This window comes from Squalius cephalus (genome assembly GCF_949319135.1).
Source record: "Squalius cephalus genome assembly, chromosome: 7".
Classification (NCBI taxonomy): domain Eukaryota; kingdom Metazoa; phylum Chordata; class Actinopteri; order Cypriniformes; family Leuciscidae; genus Squalius; species Squalius cephalus.
Window position 1 is genome coordinate 17,671,182 of NC_137128.1, and position 17,985 is coordinate 17,689,166.

Genomic DNA, 17,985 nt, shown 5'->3' on the forward strand with positions numbered 1-17,985 from the left:
CGTCTGAGCAAGTACAGGAGAGACGGCAAGACTGGAAAGAGCCACATTTACTTTGTTTTTAAAAGTCAAGACATGTCATCTTTTTTTATATAGCACCTTGTATATGACTAATATGTGTATGACCAATCTGTGTATATATGACCCCTGTGAATAAATGCTTTCAATGATTACATAAGAAGAAATGCTTTTAAACAGTCTCGGCCTATGAGAAACCTTCGAAGTGAAAAGGCAAAGAGTTATTTTTGTGCTTCCCAAAATAAAACTGTTTAAAATCTCTATCTACATGGTTGCAAACTTAAGTGCATTGTTGAGCCTGTCTAAAACATAAACCTATAAGAGACTAGAGCCTGTGGACGATAATAATAATAGTAGTAATAATTTTTTGCATGACACCCCCGTTGGTTATTTAGGCTAAAGAAGCTATTCTTGTATTATTAGAAAGATTTAGGGCGATCTTGAAGCGTATAGTTACCCAAAAGCAAATATAAAGCTCTGTGATGAAACTCTAGACGGCACAGGCTGATGGTCCTTAACTCAATCTGCTTGGATCACATCATTGTCTTTAGGGCACAGCTGATTGGTTCCTGCTGTATCAGTAGCCAATGAGCTCACGTGCTCAACCTTCAAATACTTTGTTAGCATTTGCTGTAGTTGAAAAGCGCTTTCAGAAACCCTCCACCTTCCCCAGCTCCACCTGTATTAACTGAAATCGAAAAGAATTTGATGATACCTGACATTTTTGGTAACATTAGTATGTTTAGGTCACTGTTAAACTTTGATTAATCTAGGTTCAGTTAACTAAATTCAGTTAACTTTGATTAATCTAGGTTCACACTAAGGATGATAAATATAACTGGATATAAGTGGATTTTTTGAAGGAGCAAGTGAAAGAGAATTTTACTTGGCTGACCAGACAAGTAGCCTGATTAAAAATAACTAGGGAGGCATCGAAACGCGAGAAAGATTCTGATTTGATTACATTCAGTGTGAACAGTGATAGTGTTTCCGGTAACAATGTCAAGCTGTTGAGGCTCGCTGCCTGCCTCTCTGTGAGACACTTTCATGGAAAAAGCAAAACAAATATGTATATAACAAACATGTATATGATTTGCGGGCATCAGGGAGCCACTATCAATATGAGGGAGACTCCCGGACCTTCCGGGAGAGGTGGGATGTCTGCAAATGAGCGTAACAGCAAACATAAAGAAACTCACAGAAAAAAACATACTGAGGAAGAAATTCAAAATGTTACGTTTTTTAATTATAACATTTGATATAATAAAGTGATCTAACATGACCAAGGGAGCATTTATTTTACATATATTATCACAATTGCAAATGTTACATTGATTTAATAGTTCAATAAACAAGTAGTTCATGTTAAGACATTTTAGACACAATACTGACTGTTTTTGTTCTATTTAAGTTATAGTTCTCTACGTTTCTGTGATATATCTCGAGTGAGCTTCACTATGTGCTTATTTTATTCAGATAGAAGTCAAATAAATGTGTGTAGACATGAGGGTGAGTAAATGATGAGATCATTTTCATTTTCGGGTTTACTGTCCCTTTAAGATTTTATTTCTGTGGTCAGTTTTGAGGATGAACCTCTATTTATTGTTAACTTTTTGTTTTTAACATATTTGACATAGGCCTATTTTAGCAGGCAATTTAGCAGTTTTGACAATGGAACTTTTTTGCCCATGAAATTCCGCTAATGTGACTGCACCTTTAGTCAAGCGAGACTAGCATATCTTGCATGAGTGTCAGTTCATGGGCAGGCCTGCAGACAGCGCTGGATGAAGGCCTTGTCTGGCTCTTCCATTTGTACTCTGTGGCTCAAACTCTGCAGCCTTCGGACCAGCGAGTGAAGGAAAGGTGGAGGTCTGATCCTCAGATGTGTGAAGCTGGATGGGAAGGCTTGGCACTGCTGTAACCGTATCAGAGCCATGTGAAGGCCAACCTTGCATGCCAGAAGTACTAGTTCCTCTTTACACATGAGGGGTTGAGGAGGAGTGTTGTGTTCTTTGGACTGTAAGCAAAGACACGGCAGACGAAACACTTAGCTGGACCAATCTGAGTTGAGTAATAAGTGTGACGGATCAAGAAAATGTCTCAAAACTCTCATATGAATAGCTAAAATTGGTGATCAGATTAAAAGACAGGACTTGTGTACTTTCTTACCGACTCACAGTTGCCTACTTTGAACCTGGCTTGCTGACCTGAAGCGAGGAATGACACAAACACCAACTGTTGGCCAAGAACCCGGACCCCTATCTTTCTGTTGAGTGACAGAAAGAGTGGTCTCAGGGGTGTTGGTGTTTGAGCCTGGTCTGTCCAGCTCCATGTTCTGATCCTTCTCCCGCTCTCATCTAGACTCCGCCCACCCCAAGGATCCATACTCAACCTGCTCCACAGGAAACAAGAGCCACGTCACAGTTCACTGAACTTATACTACAGTTTAGTTATAGAGTTCAATTTATAACGGGTTAGTCATCATTTACTCTCACCCTCATGTCGTTCCAAACCCACACGCCTTTTGTTCATCTTCAGAACACAAATGAAGATATTTTTCCTTTATGTCCATCTATTAAAGGGATAGTTCACCCAAAAATGAAATTTCTGTCATTAATTACTCACCCTCATGCCGTTCCCACCCCGTAAGACTTTCGTTCATCTTCGGAACACAAATTAAGATATTTTTGATGAAATCTGAGAGCTGTCTCACTCCTCCAAAGGCTTCTAGGCAATTTCATTCTGCCGGTCCAGAAAAGACATCGTTAAAATAGTCCAAGTGACTACAGTGGCTCAACCTTAAGTTTATCAAGAGACGAGAATACTTTTTGTGCGCAGAAATAACAACTTTTATTTAACTATTCATTTTCTTCTGTGTGGGCCTCTGACGTGAGTTTACGAGAGCGCCACGACACATGCGCGAGAACTGAGAAGATGACGCTCACGATACACAAATAAAAACAAACTTTTATGATAGAAGTGACTAATCGCGATTAACCGATTTGACAGCACTATTTTATATATATATATATATATATATATATATATATATATATACAGTCAGGAAAATAAGTATTTGAACACCCTGCTATTTTGCAAGTTCTCCCACTTAGAAATCATGGAGGGGTCTGAAATTGTCATCGTAGGTGCATGTCCACTGTGAGAGACATAATCTAAAAAAAAAAAATCCAGAAATCACAATGTATGATTTTTTAACTATTTATTTGTATGATACAGCTGCAAATAAGTATTTGAACACCTGAGAAAATCAATGTTAATATTTGGTACAGTAGCCTTTGTTTGCAATTACAGAGGTCAAACGTTTCCTGTAGTTTTTCACCAGGTTTGCACACACTGCAGGAGGGATTTTGGCCCACTCCTCCACACAGATCTTCTCTAGATCAGTCAGGTTTCTGGGCTGTCGCTGAGAAACACGGAGTTTGAGCTCCCTCCAAAGATTCTCTATTGGGTTTAGGTCTGGAGACTGGCTAGGCCACGCCAGAACCTTGATATGCTTCTTACAGAGCCACTCCTTGGTTATCCTGGCTGTGTGCTTCGGGTCATTGTCATGTTGGAAGACCCAGCCTCGACCCATCTTCAATGCTCTAACTGAGGGAAGGAGGTTGTTCCCCAAAATCTCGCAATACATGGCCCCGGTCATCCTCTCCTTAATACAGTGCAGTCGCCCTGTCCCATGTGCAGAAAAACACCCCCAAAGCATGATGCTACCACCCCCATGCTTCACAGTAGGGATGGTGTTCTTGGGATGGTGTTCTCCAAACACGTTTAGTGGAATTATGACCAAAAAGTTCTATTTTGGTCTCATCTGACCACATGACTTTCTCCCATGACTCCTCTGGATCATCCAAATGGTCATTGGCAAACTTAAGACGGGCCTTGAAATGTGCTGGTTTAAGCAGGGGAACCTTCCGTGTCATGCATGATTTCAAACCATGACGTCTTAGTGTATTACCAACAGTAACCTTGGAAACGGTGGTCCCAGCTCTTTTCAGGTCATTGACCAGCTCCTCCCGTGTAGTTCTGGGCTGATTTCTCACCTTTATTAGGATCATTGAGACCCCACGAGGTGAGATCTTGCATGGAGCCCCAGTCCGAGGGAGACTGACAGTCATGTTTAGCTTCTTCCATTTTCTAATGATTGCTCCAACAGTGGACCTTTTTTCACCAAGCTGCTTGGCAATTTCCCCGTAGCCCTTTCCAGCCTTGTGGAGGTGTACAATTTTGTCTCTAGTGTCTTTGGACGGCTCTTTGGTCTTGGCCATGTTAGTAGTTGGATTCTTACTGATTGTATGGGGTGGACAGGTGTCTTTATGCAGCTAACGACCTCAAACAGGTGCATCTAATTTAGGATAATAAATGGAGTGGAGGTGGACATTTTAAAGCCAGACTAACAGGTCTTTGAGGGTCAGAATTCTAGCTGATAGACAGGTGTTCAAATACTTATTTGCAGCTGTATCATACAAATAAATAGTTAAAAAATCATATATTGTGATTTCTGGATTTTTTTTTTTAGATTATGTCTCTCACAGTGGACATGCACCTACGATGACCATTTCAGACCCCTCCATGATTTCCAAGTGGGAGAACTTGCAAAATAGCAGGGTGTTCAAATACTTATTTTCCTCACTGTATATATATATATATATATATATATAATGCTGGGTAGTAACTGATTACATGTAATCTGAATTACATAATAAAGGCAGTAAATAATTGATAATTTATTGCTTCTCCATAATTCTTCATTTTTATGTTTTCCATTTTCCTTTCTTAAAAAAGTCTTGTGAAATTGCACACAGACCTGCCACTAGTTAGTTATTAAACATTGATAACAAATAATGGAATATATTATCTTACATCAATATGGTACAATATTATTCTATTCAATTCAATGTAACAAACAAGTTAGATCAAAAGTAACCAAACAGTAGTAATGGATTATGTTACCAATTATGGTTTTTGGAATTTGGAATCAGTAACAGACTACAATTTGTAAGTAATAAAGTAGTAAAGTCTAAATTTAATATGTTCATCTTATAAATCAATCATGTCTCTTTGGAAGACTTGTATTAAACCGCTTGATTCATATTGGTTTTACAAATATTTGATTGCACTTTATTTTTACAGTATGTGCACTTTTAATGTACTTATAGTGTACTTACCCACAAAAGTACTGGAGTAGTGTAAGGTAACTTCATGGGTTAAGTTATGGTTTAGAGGTAGGTTCAGGGTTAGTAGTTATTCATACAATAAGTATTTGTATGAATAACTGTAAAAATACAGGACTGTAAAATAAATTGCTACCTAAATATTTTGAAGTGTCAATGTTTTGGTTTTGTGGACTTGAAGGACCACAATCTTTCAGGTTTCATTAAAAATATCTTCATTTGTGTTTTGAAAATCAACAAAAGTCTCAGGATTTGGAAAGACACAAGGATGAGTAAATGATGACAGAATTTAAATTTTTTCTTTGGGGTGAATTATCCCTTTAAAGTTCAAATGTATTAGTGCATGTAAAAATGTAGGTAAAAAAAAAATGCTGTAAAAGCATTTATTATTTATTATAAATTCATTTTTGGTTCATGATATCTAATGTTCATGATATCTAATATATCTTAATAAATATTAATGTTCCCGTGGTTAGATTGGGCCCATCTGTCTGGCGGTATTTATTGTCAAATAAATGTTGTCTTCCAAATAGAGCACTGCTGCAGGGATGATGTATTTTTAGGCCAAAACCCAGATACGAGTTAGCATTATAGCACTTCCGGTTCTATCATCCTAAAGGCGTATTTGAAAGGGCTTTTGGTTAGACGTTTAAAATAAGATCTGTGGTTAACATAAAAATGCACATTAAAAAACACATTTCTCAAAATATCTTCTTTTGTGTTCCACAGAAGAAGGAAAGGCATGCAACGACATGAGGGTGGATTTTCATTTTTGGGTGAACTATCCCTTTAAGGTTTCAGACTTTTCCCTCCTCCCCTAGATCAAGAATCAGTCCATTTAAGATATTCAGATTCGTGTCAATGTAATAGGAATTCGACCATACCAAATGCTGCCGTTGCAATGGTAACAAGTGGCTCTGCCATTAGACTGAAAGAGGGCTCTGACTGGACAAAGAGTCGTCGTCATGTCATCCCGTACGATACAGATCCTTTCATTCTTACAGCTGAGAATGATGATAGCCAAGTTTCCTGAAGGATAGCTATTGCCATGACAATAAGGACAATCAACAGCAATAGATAATAAATTAACTAATTTTCAAATCACTGTACAATCATCTTATCCCAAGGTGTCAAACCCTGTGTGGATGCATCAAGATAGCACCATGCAAACGTTTTCCATTACCAATGTCCTTGAAGAAATACCCTATTTTTATAATGATATATAGTTTGTACCACAATCCAGCCTTTTTTTTTTTTTTTTGTACAGTAAAATACTTATAGTTAGTGTATTTTACTGAAATCTAAAGTCACACTATAATCCCAGATATTATTAATTACTCATTTATACCTGTAAAGCCTGACATATGAAATAATAGTATGAATATGAACAATGGAGAATATGGAGCTCAAACTTTAGGAGGAAAAAACACCTCAATTTTATTCAGTGGCCCGAATTGAGCAAAAATATGCAATTAGATTGCTGAAATTTATGTGACCCAAAAATAAGATGAAATTCTGATAGCTTGTAATGTAAATCAATCAGATTTTATAACAGTTTTGCAAATTACTTACATAAAATGCATTTAAATATCAGATTTCACTCTGTATCTCCCAATAATATTGTAACATGCTCTTTTTTGGATTCATTGTGTTTTGGTTCTGTGGTACGTTTCCCGGAAGCATTGTTAGCCAGATCGCAAGTTCCGTCATAGTTCCCGAGTGTCTATATTTCCCGAAACTATAGTTCCAACGAACATTCGCAAACAGCATCACAAAGTTGAGTGGTTGACAGCATCTCTCGACCTGTGGTTAGAAGCATAGTTTCTTGTTTGCATGACATGTGGACTTAATAAATCATTATCTTGAGCAAAATAAGCAAGCTGACATTCAGTAAAATCTATATTCAGTAAAATCTATATCTTACATTTCAAATTAGAATATATACAAATCACATCTTTTAGTTTGTCGAGTGATTTAAAGCACCATTTTGAAGAGAGCGCATGTGTGTACATGCTCTAGTACGTAAGAAAAAGACGATGACTGAATCTGGAAAAAAAAAAGCAAAATAACTCAGATAATTAGAATTACTCTTCACACAAGAAGAGCTGCTCTGACTGCCTGAACTGGGCAGAGATCTAGATATATACTCTTAAGGCCCGAAAAGGGCAGAGAAAATGCAACTCCTGCTTGCCCTCTGAAGCTGGAAGAGCAGAGAGAGTAATGACCTGTGCTCTGAACGGAGTAGAGAGCACCTTAGGTACATAGCCGTGTCTTGGTTTGAGGACGACTTTACAGCAATTAGGCCCAAACTCAAGGCAAGACGCATTCACAGAGAGAGCTTGCAAGTCACCCACTCACTTGACCGAAGGCAGTCTTTAGCGAAAGGGGCCGCAGCTCAGCTGATTGGAGTGGCTCGAATAGAGGGCCCTAAGGACTGTAGACAGGTCCCATGTTGGAATAGTGAGGGGGACGAGGCGGGTTCAGCCTTCTGGCCCCCTTCAGAAAAATGAACAACTTGTTCCTGCCTATAGACTGGCCGGCCACAGGAGCATGGTATGCTGCTATGCCCGCCACGTAGACTTTGAGCGTGGAGATGGGTGCGCCCCTTGTCCAGCAGCTCCTTCAGGAAAGACAGTACCAGTGAAACCTCACTGGACGTCGGGTCTTCACTCCGGATTGTACACTAGTCAGAGAAGACAGACCACTTAAGGCCATAGCGGTGTCTAGTGGATGGGGCTCTAGCCTCAGAAATAGTGTTTAGGACTCTCGCAGAGAGGTCCATAGGCTCCTGTCGTGGACAGGACATGGAGGGCCCACAACTTGGGTTGAGGGTGTGAAATCGTTCCCTTTGCCTGGGAAAGGTGGTCCTTCCTGAGGGGAATTGGCCACAGGCTTTTGCGAGCAGCTGCATCAACTCAGGAAGCCATGACTGGTTCCGCCAGAGAGGGGCCACCAGAAGGGCTACACGTCTGTCCTCCCTGATCCGTCTGATGACCTGAGCGAGCAGCACAACCAGGGGAAAGGCGTAAAGGGGAAGGCTGGACCATTTGTGGGCCATCGCGTCCCTGTCCTTTGAGATAAATATTGGGCAGTGAGAGTTGTCTTCTGAGGCGAAGAGGTCGACGTCTGCCTTCCCGACGATACTCCAGATCTTGTGAACAGTTTGGAGATAGAGCGTCCATTCACCTGAGGACATGTTGCTCCGGGACAGCACGTCTGCCCCTTGGTTCAGTCTGCCTGGCACGTGTGCTGTTCTTAGTGAGCGCAGGTTGCGTCATGCCCATGAGAGAAGGCGTCTCACAGAGGCCTTGATCTGAGCCCACCCTGGTGGTTTATGTAGGACACCACTGCAATGTTGTCTGAGCAGACGAAGACATGGTGCCCTTTTCAGGTCTGGTAGGAGGTTTTGAGGGCTAGAAAAACCACCAGTATTTCATTTCAGTTGATATGTAGCCATTTCTCCATGCTCGACCAGGAGCCTGGATGTCGGCCTGCCCTCGCACAGAGCTTCCCAACCCATGTTGGAGGCATCTGTAGAGACTACCTTCCTTCTGGAGATCAACCCCAAGTCTACGGCGGTCTGGAGAACATGGTTCACCTTAATACGAAGGCGTCTGAGACACAGGGTTTCAGGGGCTGCATGTGTAGCAGACCCCATGGAATTACTGATGATGTGGACGCCATTAGGCCCAGTATCCTCTGAAAGGCTCTGAGGGGGAGTGAAACCCAGACTCTGAAAGATGCCGCAAGCTGCTGGGTTGCCAGAGCGCTCCAGCGTGGGCCTGGCCCACACTTGGGCCAAATCAATAACTGCTCCCAGGAAGGTGATGCACTGGCTGGAAGAAAGTGAGCTATTGGTTAATTTGATCCTGAGTCCCAGGCATTTCAAAAGGCTGAGGAGCAAGAATCTGTGAGTGTCTAACTCTGCCTCTGACTGGGCCAATACAAGCCAGTCATCAAGGTAATTCAGGATGCACACTCCCTTCTGTCTCAGAGGGGAGAGGGCCACATCCTTGCACTTTGTGAAAGTGTGCAGTGCCAGAGACAGTCTGAATGAAAGGACAGTATAGTGGTATGCTCAAGCACGAATCTCAAAAACGGTCTGTGATAGGGGGCTATCTGGATATGAAAGTAGGCATCTTTCAGATCCACTGAGAAAAACCAATCCTCTGGGCATACTTGTGAGAGGATTTGTTTCAGTGTTAACAACTTGAATGGCCGCTTCATCAAGCCTGAAATTGGGGAAGGGTCTGAGGCCACCATCCTTTTTGGGAACGAGGAAGTAGCGGCTAGAAAAGTCTGACTCACTGTGAGCTGGAGGAACTGTCTCTACAGCTCCTTTCGCTAACAAAATTCATCACTTAGGAACGGAGGTGCTTTGTACCGAACTGCAGACCATGCCCTTGAAGCATGGGGGTCTGCGAGCAAATTGAAACAAGTAACCTTGTTTGATTGCCCCCATTATTCAGCTCAGGGGATTGTCACGGTTGTTGAATGCATTGTTTCCTTCTTGCCTCGTGTCGTTGTTGTTTATGTGTGAGTGGGCGTTGTCCCGCTCACGTGTCTGTCAGCGCTCCAGCTGATCATCATCATCATCACAATCACTGTTCACAGCTGCGATTCATTTCCATTCCCTATATATACTCACACCATTCTCTGTTCCAGTGTCGGATTGTTTGTTGAGGTCCTGTGATTGCCGTGTCTGTGTTTCCCATGGAGTTGCCGTGTCTGTGTTCGCCTGCCTTGTATTCCTGCCGTTCTTGTTCTTCGTCATTGGGTTCACCGCACTCCAGCTCCGGGATCGGGATTCATCACCGTCACAGCACCAGCGCACCACAGACCATCAAGTCCCTGCACGAGCCTGAGTCGCCGCCCTCCGTTGTTCTGAACTGTTTGTCTGACCCTTTTTGAGCTTAATAAACACTTTTGAGAACCTGCAACTGTTTCCAGTTTTGTCCAACCATGACAGGGATGGCCTGCCATGCCCTGAGTCGAGAGGCAAATGGTTGAGGTATTACAGGCTGCATCTCACGCTGAGGTGGGAGAACAGCACCTGTTACAGCATTGAGAGGAAATGGGTAGCATTTGGCCGGGCAGAGGCATGGCTTGACTTCCGGCTCCGCTGAGCCTGGGTCGCTGCTGAGGAATGCAGCGAGGCGAGACTTGCGTTCTCGCAGTGAGAGCGTCCGTCTTTGATGAACATGGCACGCTCACATCATCAACAAAAACATCATTTTCACTTGTCGAGCTGTCAGCACTGTACTCAGCTGCAATGCTGTCAGCACTGTGCTCTCTCTCGAGTGCGAGCAGCACTGGGGAATCCCCTCGCTGCAGGGAGAGTGAGCCACGCGGGATATGGACTGGAATGAGCTCACTCAGCCCTGCGACTCCATTGTTTCTTCATCTCATCCTTCTGAGAGGGAGAGAATGAAGGGGAATGAGGGGAGGAGCCACTTTCTTTATGGAGAGTGGTCCGCTCTCGCAGGGAGGCAAGGCTCGCACTGTCACAATGAGAGCATCCGTCTTTGATGAATGTGGCTTCGCGTGGCCCTGGCAAGCGACATGCTCAGGGGCGCAACATTCTAAAACAAACGCCACCGAAAAAAGATGCTCTTTTAGAGAAAAATATGCTCTATATTTCTCATCTGATAGCCATTGTGAGACTCATTCAACGGAGAGAAGGCTTCTTACATTTTATATTTACATTTATGCATTTGGCAGACACTTTTATCCAAAGCGACTTACATTGCATTTTAAATACACATTTACATTCTTCTGTCTTGTCTTAGAGTCAGGAGAAGATCTTCATCGCTGAAGGAGATTTATTCTGAGATTCCTATGGCGAAAATCCCGCTAAATATAGACAGGTAGCCCTGCCCATTTCGGCGTGCTTAAGCGCCATAGGTTCATGCAGTTCTGCTGCACAGCCATTGGCTTGTAAAGTTTCACTGCATGATTCAATAAGGCTTCAGTATTCTGAGAAAAAGGAGTTTTCTCCAAAGCGCCTAGCGACGCAGTATAAGTGAACCATATCGATAGGGAACCATAATTGCGATTCATTTACCACTATGCTGATGATGTTTTATTCTTCTATACTAACTTGTGGCGTAGCCTATGATTCAATAGATGTCATCATTGTAGAGTCTACATACATGTCGTGCCCAAGTTTATTAGATCCATGGCATACAGTGATTTGTAATGATCCTATAGGATTGCCAAAATCGTCTGTTGCAGGCATTAAGTGTGGTTAATTTCCTGAGTTTCTTCCCTGTGATTCTCCTACATGTTCCGAATGGAATTTACTATTAAAGTCTCTTTTTGTTATCCTTTGTCATCATGCGTTTACAGTAGCCTACACATCGCCTGACAAATATGTCTTACTATGATATTTAAATGCTTAGTTTTATGATCAGCGCTATGTAATGTTTTATTGTGGGGGCAAAACATATAATGCAATGCAATGCAATGATGATTGAGAGCTGAACAAATAAAACAAAAAGCCAGATGTACCATGTTTGATACTCACTTTTTATCATGACTTTTCTAAAAAAATATATGTATGGATAATTAAGTAAAGCTAAGTTGCTTCAGTCCAACAAGTGTTCATCTTGAAGTATTACTAACAATATAAAGGTTATTCTCGTGTTTACTTTATAAAAATCAGTAAAGATGTGTACCACAACCTGAAGGGTATTTTTTTTTTTTTTAACTAAAAGAGCTTTTACTTTCTAAAAATATAAAGTCAATGAATCAATCAGATGACAGAAGGCGTGTCGATTGTGTACAACAGGTTTGATCAAGTTTTGATCATGTTGATAATTTAGAAGCCTTGGAATTCTGCATATCAAATATAATACAGTAGGCTATGAGCATAGCCACTTTCACAAAGCTATTGAAGTTGAAGTTGAACTTTATTGTCCATTCTGTTTGTCACAGAGCGGAAATTTGTCTTTGACACTGGTGACATATTGCTGCTAAAAAGTACCCACATAGTATTCTAGATTATAGCTAAAAGGATACAAAACTTGTGCAGAACCATCTGGAAACACAGTAAGAAATTTATCTCCATTAGAATAGTACTTCTCCAAGAAACTTGAATTGTTCTGAAAAAAAGAGACCAGATGTTTGGTTTAAGGACCTCATTATGGAAGATTGATCCACCACGGAATAAAAAAAAATAAAAGATAATCCCACAATTGCGTGTTATAAAGTCAGAACTGTTATATATAAACTCGCAATTCTGAGAAAAAAAAGAGTTGCAGTTACCTTTTTTATTTTCTATTCCGTGGCGGAAACAAAGCTTCTTCCATACCATGATAATACAACTTTCTAACAGAGTAAATTATTATGGTCAGTTACCTGGTGATGAGTTAAGCCAAACTCAACTGCCCCCAGTGCAGAAGACTCATCACATGTCCATTGTCCGAAGATCTCGTCCTCATGCATGTTCTCTTTAAGATCCTCTTTGGGTGCACAGTCAGAGAGACGGAAACTGATAACTGAATTATCATGAGGCACATCTGAGGAGAGAAATTATTAATTTAGTCCCTCAACATGCTGTCACTGAATGATATCTTATATGTCACACACACACACACACACACTTTAAAATTATAAAATTTACAGGGGGTTGAATAATTTTGAGACTGGAGAAGTCAAGTTGCATTTTCAGTTGAATTTGGGGAAAACATTTGAAACATTTGTTGTGTTGAGCTATTTCATTTCCTTTGGTTTGATTTGTTCATTGCAAACAGCTGAAAGTCTGTAAAGTGTGCCAATAAATATGATTTGCAATGGGGGTTGAATAATTTTGATTTAAACACACACACACACATATATATATATAGTGAGGAAAATAAGTATTTGAACACCCTGCTATTTTGCAAGTTCTCCCACTTGGAAATCATGGAGGGGTCTGAAATTGTCATCGTAGGTGCATGTCCACTGTGAGAGACATAATCTAAAAAAAAAAAAAATCCAGAAATCACAATGTATGATTTTTTTACTATTTATTTGTATGATACAGCTGAGAAAATCAATGTTAATATTTGGTACAGTAGCCTTTGTTTGCAATTACAGAGGTCAAACGTTTCCTGTAGTTTTTCACCAGGTTTGCACACACTGCAGGAGGGATTTTGGCCCACTCCTCCACACAGATCTTCTCTAGATCAGTCAGGTTTCTGGGCTGTCGCTGAGAAACACAGAGTTTGAGCTCCCTCCAAAGATTCTCTATTGGGTTTAGGTCTGGAGACTGGCTAGGCCACGCCAGAACCTTGATATGCTTCTTACAGAGCCACTCCTTGGTTATCCTGGCTGTGTGCTTCGGGTCATTGTCATGTTGGAAGACCCAGCCTCGACCCATCTTCAATGCTCTAACTGAGGGAAGGAGGTTGTTCCCCAAAATCTAGCAATACATGGCCCCGGTCATCCTCTCCTTAATACAGTGCAGTCGCCCTGTCCCATGTGCAGAAAAACACCCCCAAAGCATGATGCTACCACCCCCATGCTTCACAGTAGGGATGGTGTTCTTGGGATGGTACTCATCATTCTTCTTCCTCCAAACACGTTTAGTGGAATTATGAACAAAAAGTTCTATTTTGGTCTCATCTGACCACATGACTTTCTCCCATGACTCCTCTGGATCATCCAAATGGTCATTGGCAAACTTAAGACGGGCCTTGACATGTGCTGGTTTAAGCAGGGGAACCTTCCGTGCCATGCATGATTTCAAACCATGACGTCTTAGTGTATTACCAACAGTAACCTTGGAAACGGTGGTCCCAGCTCTTTTCAGGTCATTGACCAGCTCCTCCCGTGTAGTTCTGGGCTGATTTCTCACCTTTATTAGGATCATTGAGACCCCACGAGGTGAGATCTTGCATGGAGCCCCAGTCCGAGGGAGATTGACAGTCATGTTTAGCTTCTTCCTTTTTCTAATGATTGCTCCAACAGTGGACTTTTTTCACCAAGCTGCTTGGCAATTTCCCTGTAGCCCTTTCCAGCCTTGTGGAGGTGTACAATTTTGTCTCTAGTGTCTTTGGACAGCTCTTTGGTCTTGGCCATGTTAGTAGTTGGATTCTTACTGATTGTATGGGGTGGACAGGTGTCTTTATGCAGCTAACGACCTCAAACAGATGCATCTAATTTAGGATAATAAATGGAGTGGAGGTGGACATTTTAAAGGCAGACTAACAGGTCTTTGAGGGTCAGAATTCTAGCTGATAGACAGGTGTTCAAATACTTATTTGCAGCTGTATCATACAAATAAATAGTTAAAAAATCATATATTGTGATTTCTGGATTTTGTTTTTAGATTATGTCTCTCACAGTGGACATGCACCTACGATGACAATTTCAGACCCCTCCATGATTTCCAAGTGGGAGAACTTGCAAAATAGCTGGGTGTTCAAATACTTATTTTATATATATATATATATATATATATATATATATATATATATATATATATATATATATATATGGGTATATATATATATATTCCCCATAATTTATTGTAGTAGACTTGGAATATTGTCCTATGGACCACTTTTGTGAAATGGTGACTGTCCACGGAAAGGTAAATTTTAGTCATGGCAGTAAATAATGACAGAATTTTCATTTCTGGGTGTGAATATTCATTGTTGTTAGGCTACTTATCCATCCATGGGTAAATTGTCAAACACATGCTCTCACTCACATATGTGGATACTCACTGTTCTTTGGTACCAATAAACTGGAATAAGCAGCTCTGTCATATCTCTGTCTGAATCTAAGCCAAAGGAATGATAAGTATAAACATTTCATTTTTCATAACAACATGCTCAAGTAACAACACAGCAAAGTGCATATGCCACACTGCCATTCTAACATTTGGGGTCAGTAACATTTTTTTTAAATCATTTTGAAAGAAGTTACTTATGTTCACCAAGGCTGCATTTATTTATCAAAGTACAGTAAAAACAGCAATATTGTGAAATTATATTATCATATATATATATATTTCTAAATATATCTTAGAATGTAATATATTTCTGCGATGTAAAAGCTGAATTTTCAGCATAATTTCTCTAGTCTTCAGTGTCAAATGATCCCTCAGAAATAATTCTAATATGCTGATTTGCTGCTCAAGAAACATTTCATATTATTATCAGATGAAAACAGTTGTGCTGCTTAATATTTTGGTGAAAACCATAATGCTTTTTTCAAGTCTCTTTGATGAATAGGAAGAAAACAGAAATCTAAAAATAGAAATATTTTTAGATTTCTACTTTCACTTTTTTGTTCAATTTAATACATCCTTGCTGAAATAAAAATGAATAAATAAATATTCATATTGACCCCAAACCTTTAAGTAGTTGTAGTACTGTACAAATCAAACCTGTGTTTTCCTCTTTCTCGTGCTTTATCTTGTAGCTCTTCGTCCTCATTGATGAAAGGGTCATCTAGTTGACCAGGTCCGATTGACTGTGCCTCAGAACGTCTCATAGACAGAAGCTTTTCATGGACCACAATCTCAAACAACTCTCTGTAGTTCTCACAGCAGAAGTCCTGAAGTCCAATTAGACATTCATAGATTCAGGATTTAGTGTTGAAGCAGTAAGGGCAGTGTTGGGGTTTAACACATTACAAGTAACACAAGTTATGTAATCAGATTACTTTTTTCAAGTAACTAGTAAAGAAACACATTAATTTTAAATTTACTACAAAATATCTTTTTTTTTTTTTTTCAAAGTAACGCAAGTTTTCCCATTTATTGACTGACACCTCTCCTGTCCCCATGTTGAGAGAAATCAGTATAAAGTATAACAAGACTAAATGTGAGCAGGCATTGACTCATCTCACTTCCACAAAAACAGATTCAGTATTCCTCAAAATGAATAAAAACAGTGAAATGCAAACTCAGAAAATGAGATTCTGAAGTGTGCATACGATGGACACTTTGGGCCTGTCCAAATACCCACACTTGTGGTTTTGGCCACTTACACATGTATGCGACACAAAGTAAGTTCACAAGACTGTCCCATGTCTTATGCCAAAATGCCAAAGTGCAGTGCTCTGAACACACACTAAATAAACCCAAGATCCCATCATGCATCATGTTCGGGAACTTACATGCCCTGAAATCACGAGATATAATTTGGTAGTAAAACATAAAGGCCTGGTTTCACAGACAGTGCTTAGATTAAGCCAGCCTTAGTTTAATTAGGACAATTAAGTAGCTTTTATAAACACGCCTTTGAAACAAACACTGGTGTGGATCTTAAGACAAAACAATGGCACTGACATATTTTAAGATATGTCAGTGCAAGTTGTTTTCAGTTAAAACAGCTCAAACATGCATTTTAGTCTGGGACTAGGTTAAGCCTTGTCTGTGAAACCGGGGGAAAGTGTTGCATATATATATATATATATATATATATATATACTGTATATATATATATATATATATATATATATATATATATATATATATATATATATATATATATATTTATTTGCGCCCCAACAAAACTTCCCATTTCACAAAATTAACGGAATGCATTCTTGATATAAAAAATTGTATGACTAGTAATTTCCTACTACTTAATTCTGAAAAAAACAAGGTTTTAATTATTGGACCAAAAACTTCTGTATGTAATAACCTAGATTACTGTCTAACACTTGATGGCTGCTCTGTCAAGTCTTCGTCGTCGGTTAGGACCTTGGGTGTGCTCTTTGATACCAATCTTTCATTTGAAAGCCATGTTTCTAGCATCTGTAAATCCGCTTTCTTCCATCTTAAAAATACTGTATATCTAAACTACGACATATAATCTCAATGACAAATGCGGAACAGTTAGTCCATGCGTTCATGACCTCAAGGCTAGATTATTGTAATGCTCTACTGGGTGGTTGCCCTGCACGCTTAATAAACAAACTCCAGCTGGTCCAAAACGCAGCAGCTCGAGTTCTTACTAAAACCAGGAAGTATGACCATATTAGCCCGGTTCTGTTAACACTGCATTGGCTCCCTATTAAATCGTATACATTTTAAAATATTGCTGATTACTTAATGGTTTATCTCCCCAGTACTTGAGCGAGCTCTTAACGCATTATAGTCCTTCAACATCTTCTGCGTCAACTTCAATGACTATTGCGATCTTAAAATTCTGTCCAGTTGATAATAATACCTCGAATATCAAAATCAACTGCAGATGGAAGACCTGCACCTTGACGACCACAACGCTTGATGTAGTCAAACGGATCCGGGCCGTATCCGGATCAGATGGTGGACCTGCACCTAGGCACGACCACAACGCATCCCTGAAGTGTCAGCAGAGATTGTGTCAACTAGACTTTCTCCTCATCGACACAACAGCCATCGGCACTGATCCTCAATAAACCCGTCTCCATACCGGTGTGACTTCGATCTTCAACCAGGTGGAACTGGATAAATATTCTGATTGTTCTGATCCAATCTGACTTCTGACCTGTAATGCTGCCTGAATCATAATCACACACTGTTCGTTCGTTGGCCAGAGGAGAACTGGTCCCCCGACTGAGCTTGGCTTCTCCCAAGGTTTTTTTCTCCATTTGGTCACCTGATGGAGTTTTGGTTCCTTTCCACTGTCGCCTTTGTAAACTTTGGCTTTTGGCTTTCTTAGTTGGGGACACTTAACATTCAACAATATTATTGATCTGCCTGCATTGACACCATTATATGAGAACTGAACTGAGCTGGACGATGACATCACTGTTTTCTCCAGAGCGGCAAATAACAAATGATTTTTACAGCAAATTA

General features: G+C 40.3%; 1 protein-coding gene across 1 annotated transcript in view; it reads right to left on the reverse strand.

The window, feature by feature from the left end:
- Positions 1–1,412: 1,412 nt before the first annotated feature.
- Positions 1,413–17,985, reverse strand: part of LOC307161378 (glutamate-rich protein 6) — a 23,588-nt gene continuing 7,015 nt past the window's right edge. Inside the window, exons 6-12 of the mRNA XM_079876042.1 lie at positions 15,583–15,752; positions 14,918–14,973; positions 12,564–12,724; positions 12,225–12,307; positions 6,089–6,244; positions 2,185–2,407; positions 1,413–2,032 (exon numbers count right to left, since the gene is read on the reverse strand). Of these exons, the coding sequence (XP_079732168.1) occupies positions 1,772–2,032; positions 2,185–2,407; positions 6,089–6,244; positions 12,225–12,307; positions 12,564–12,724; positions 14,918–14,973; positions 15,583–15,752 (1,110 nt within the window). The 3' untranslated portion in view covers positions 1,413–1,771. The remainder of the gene's footprint in view (positions 2,033–2,184; positions 2,408–6,088; positions 6,245–12,224; positions 12,308–12,563; positions 12,725–14,917; positions 14,974–15,582; positions 15,753–17,985) is intronic.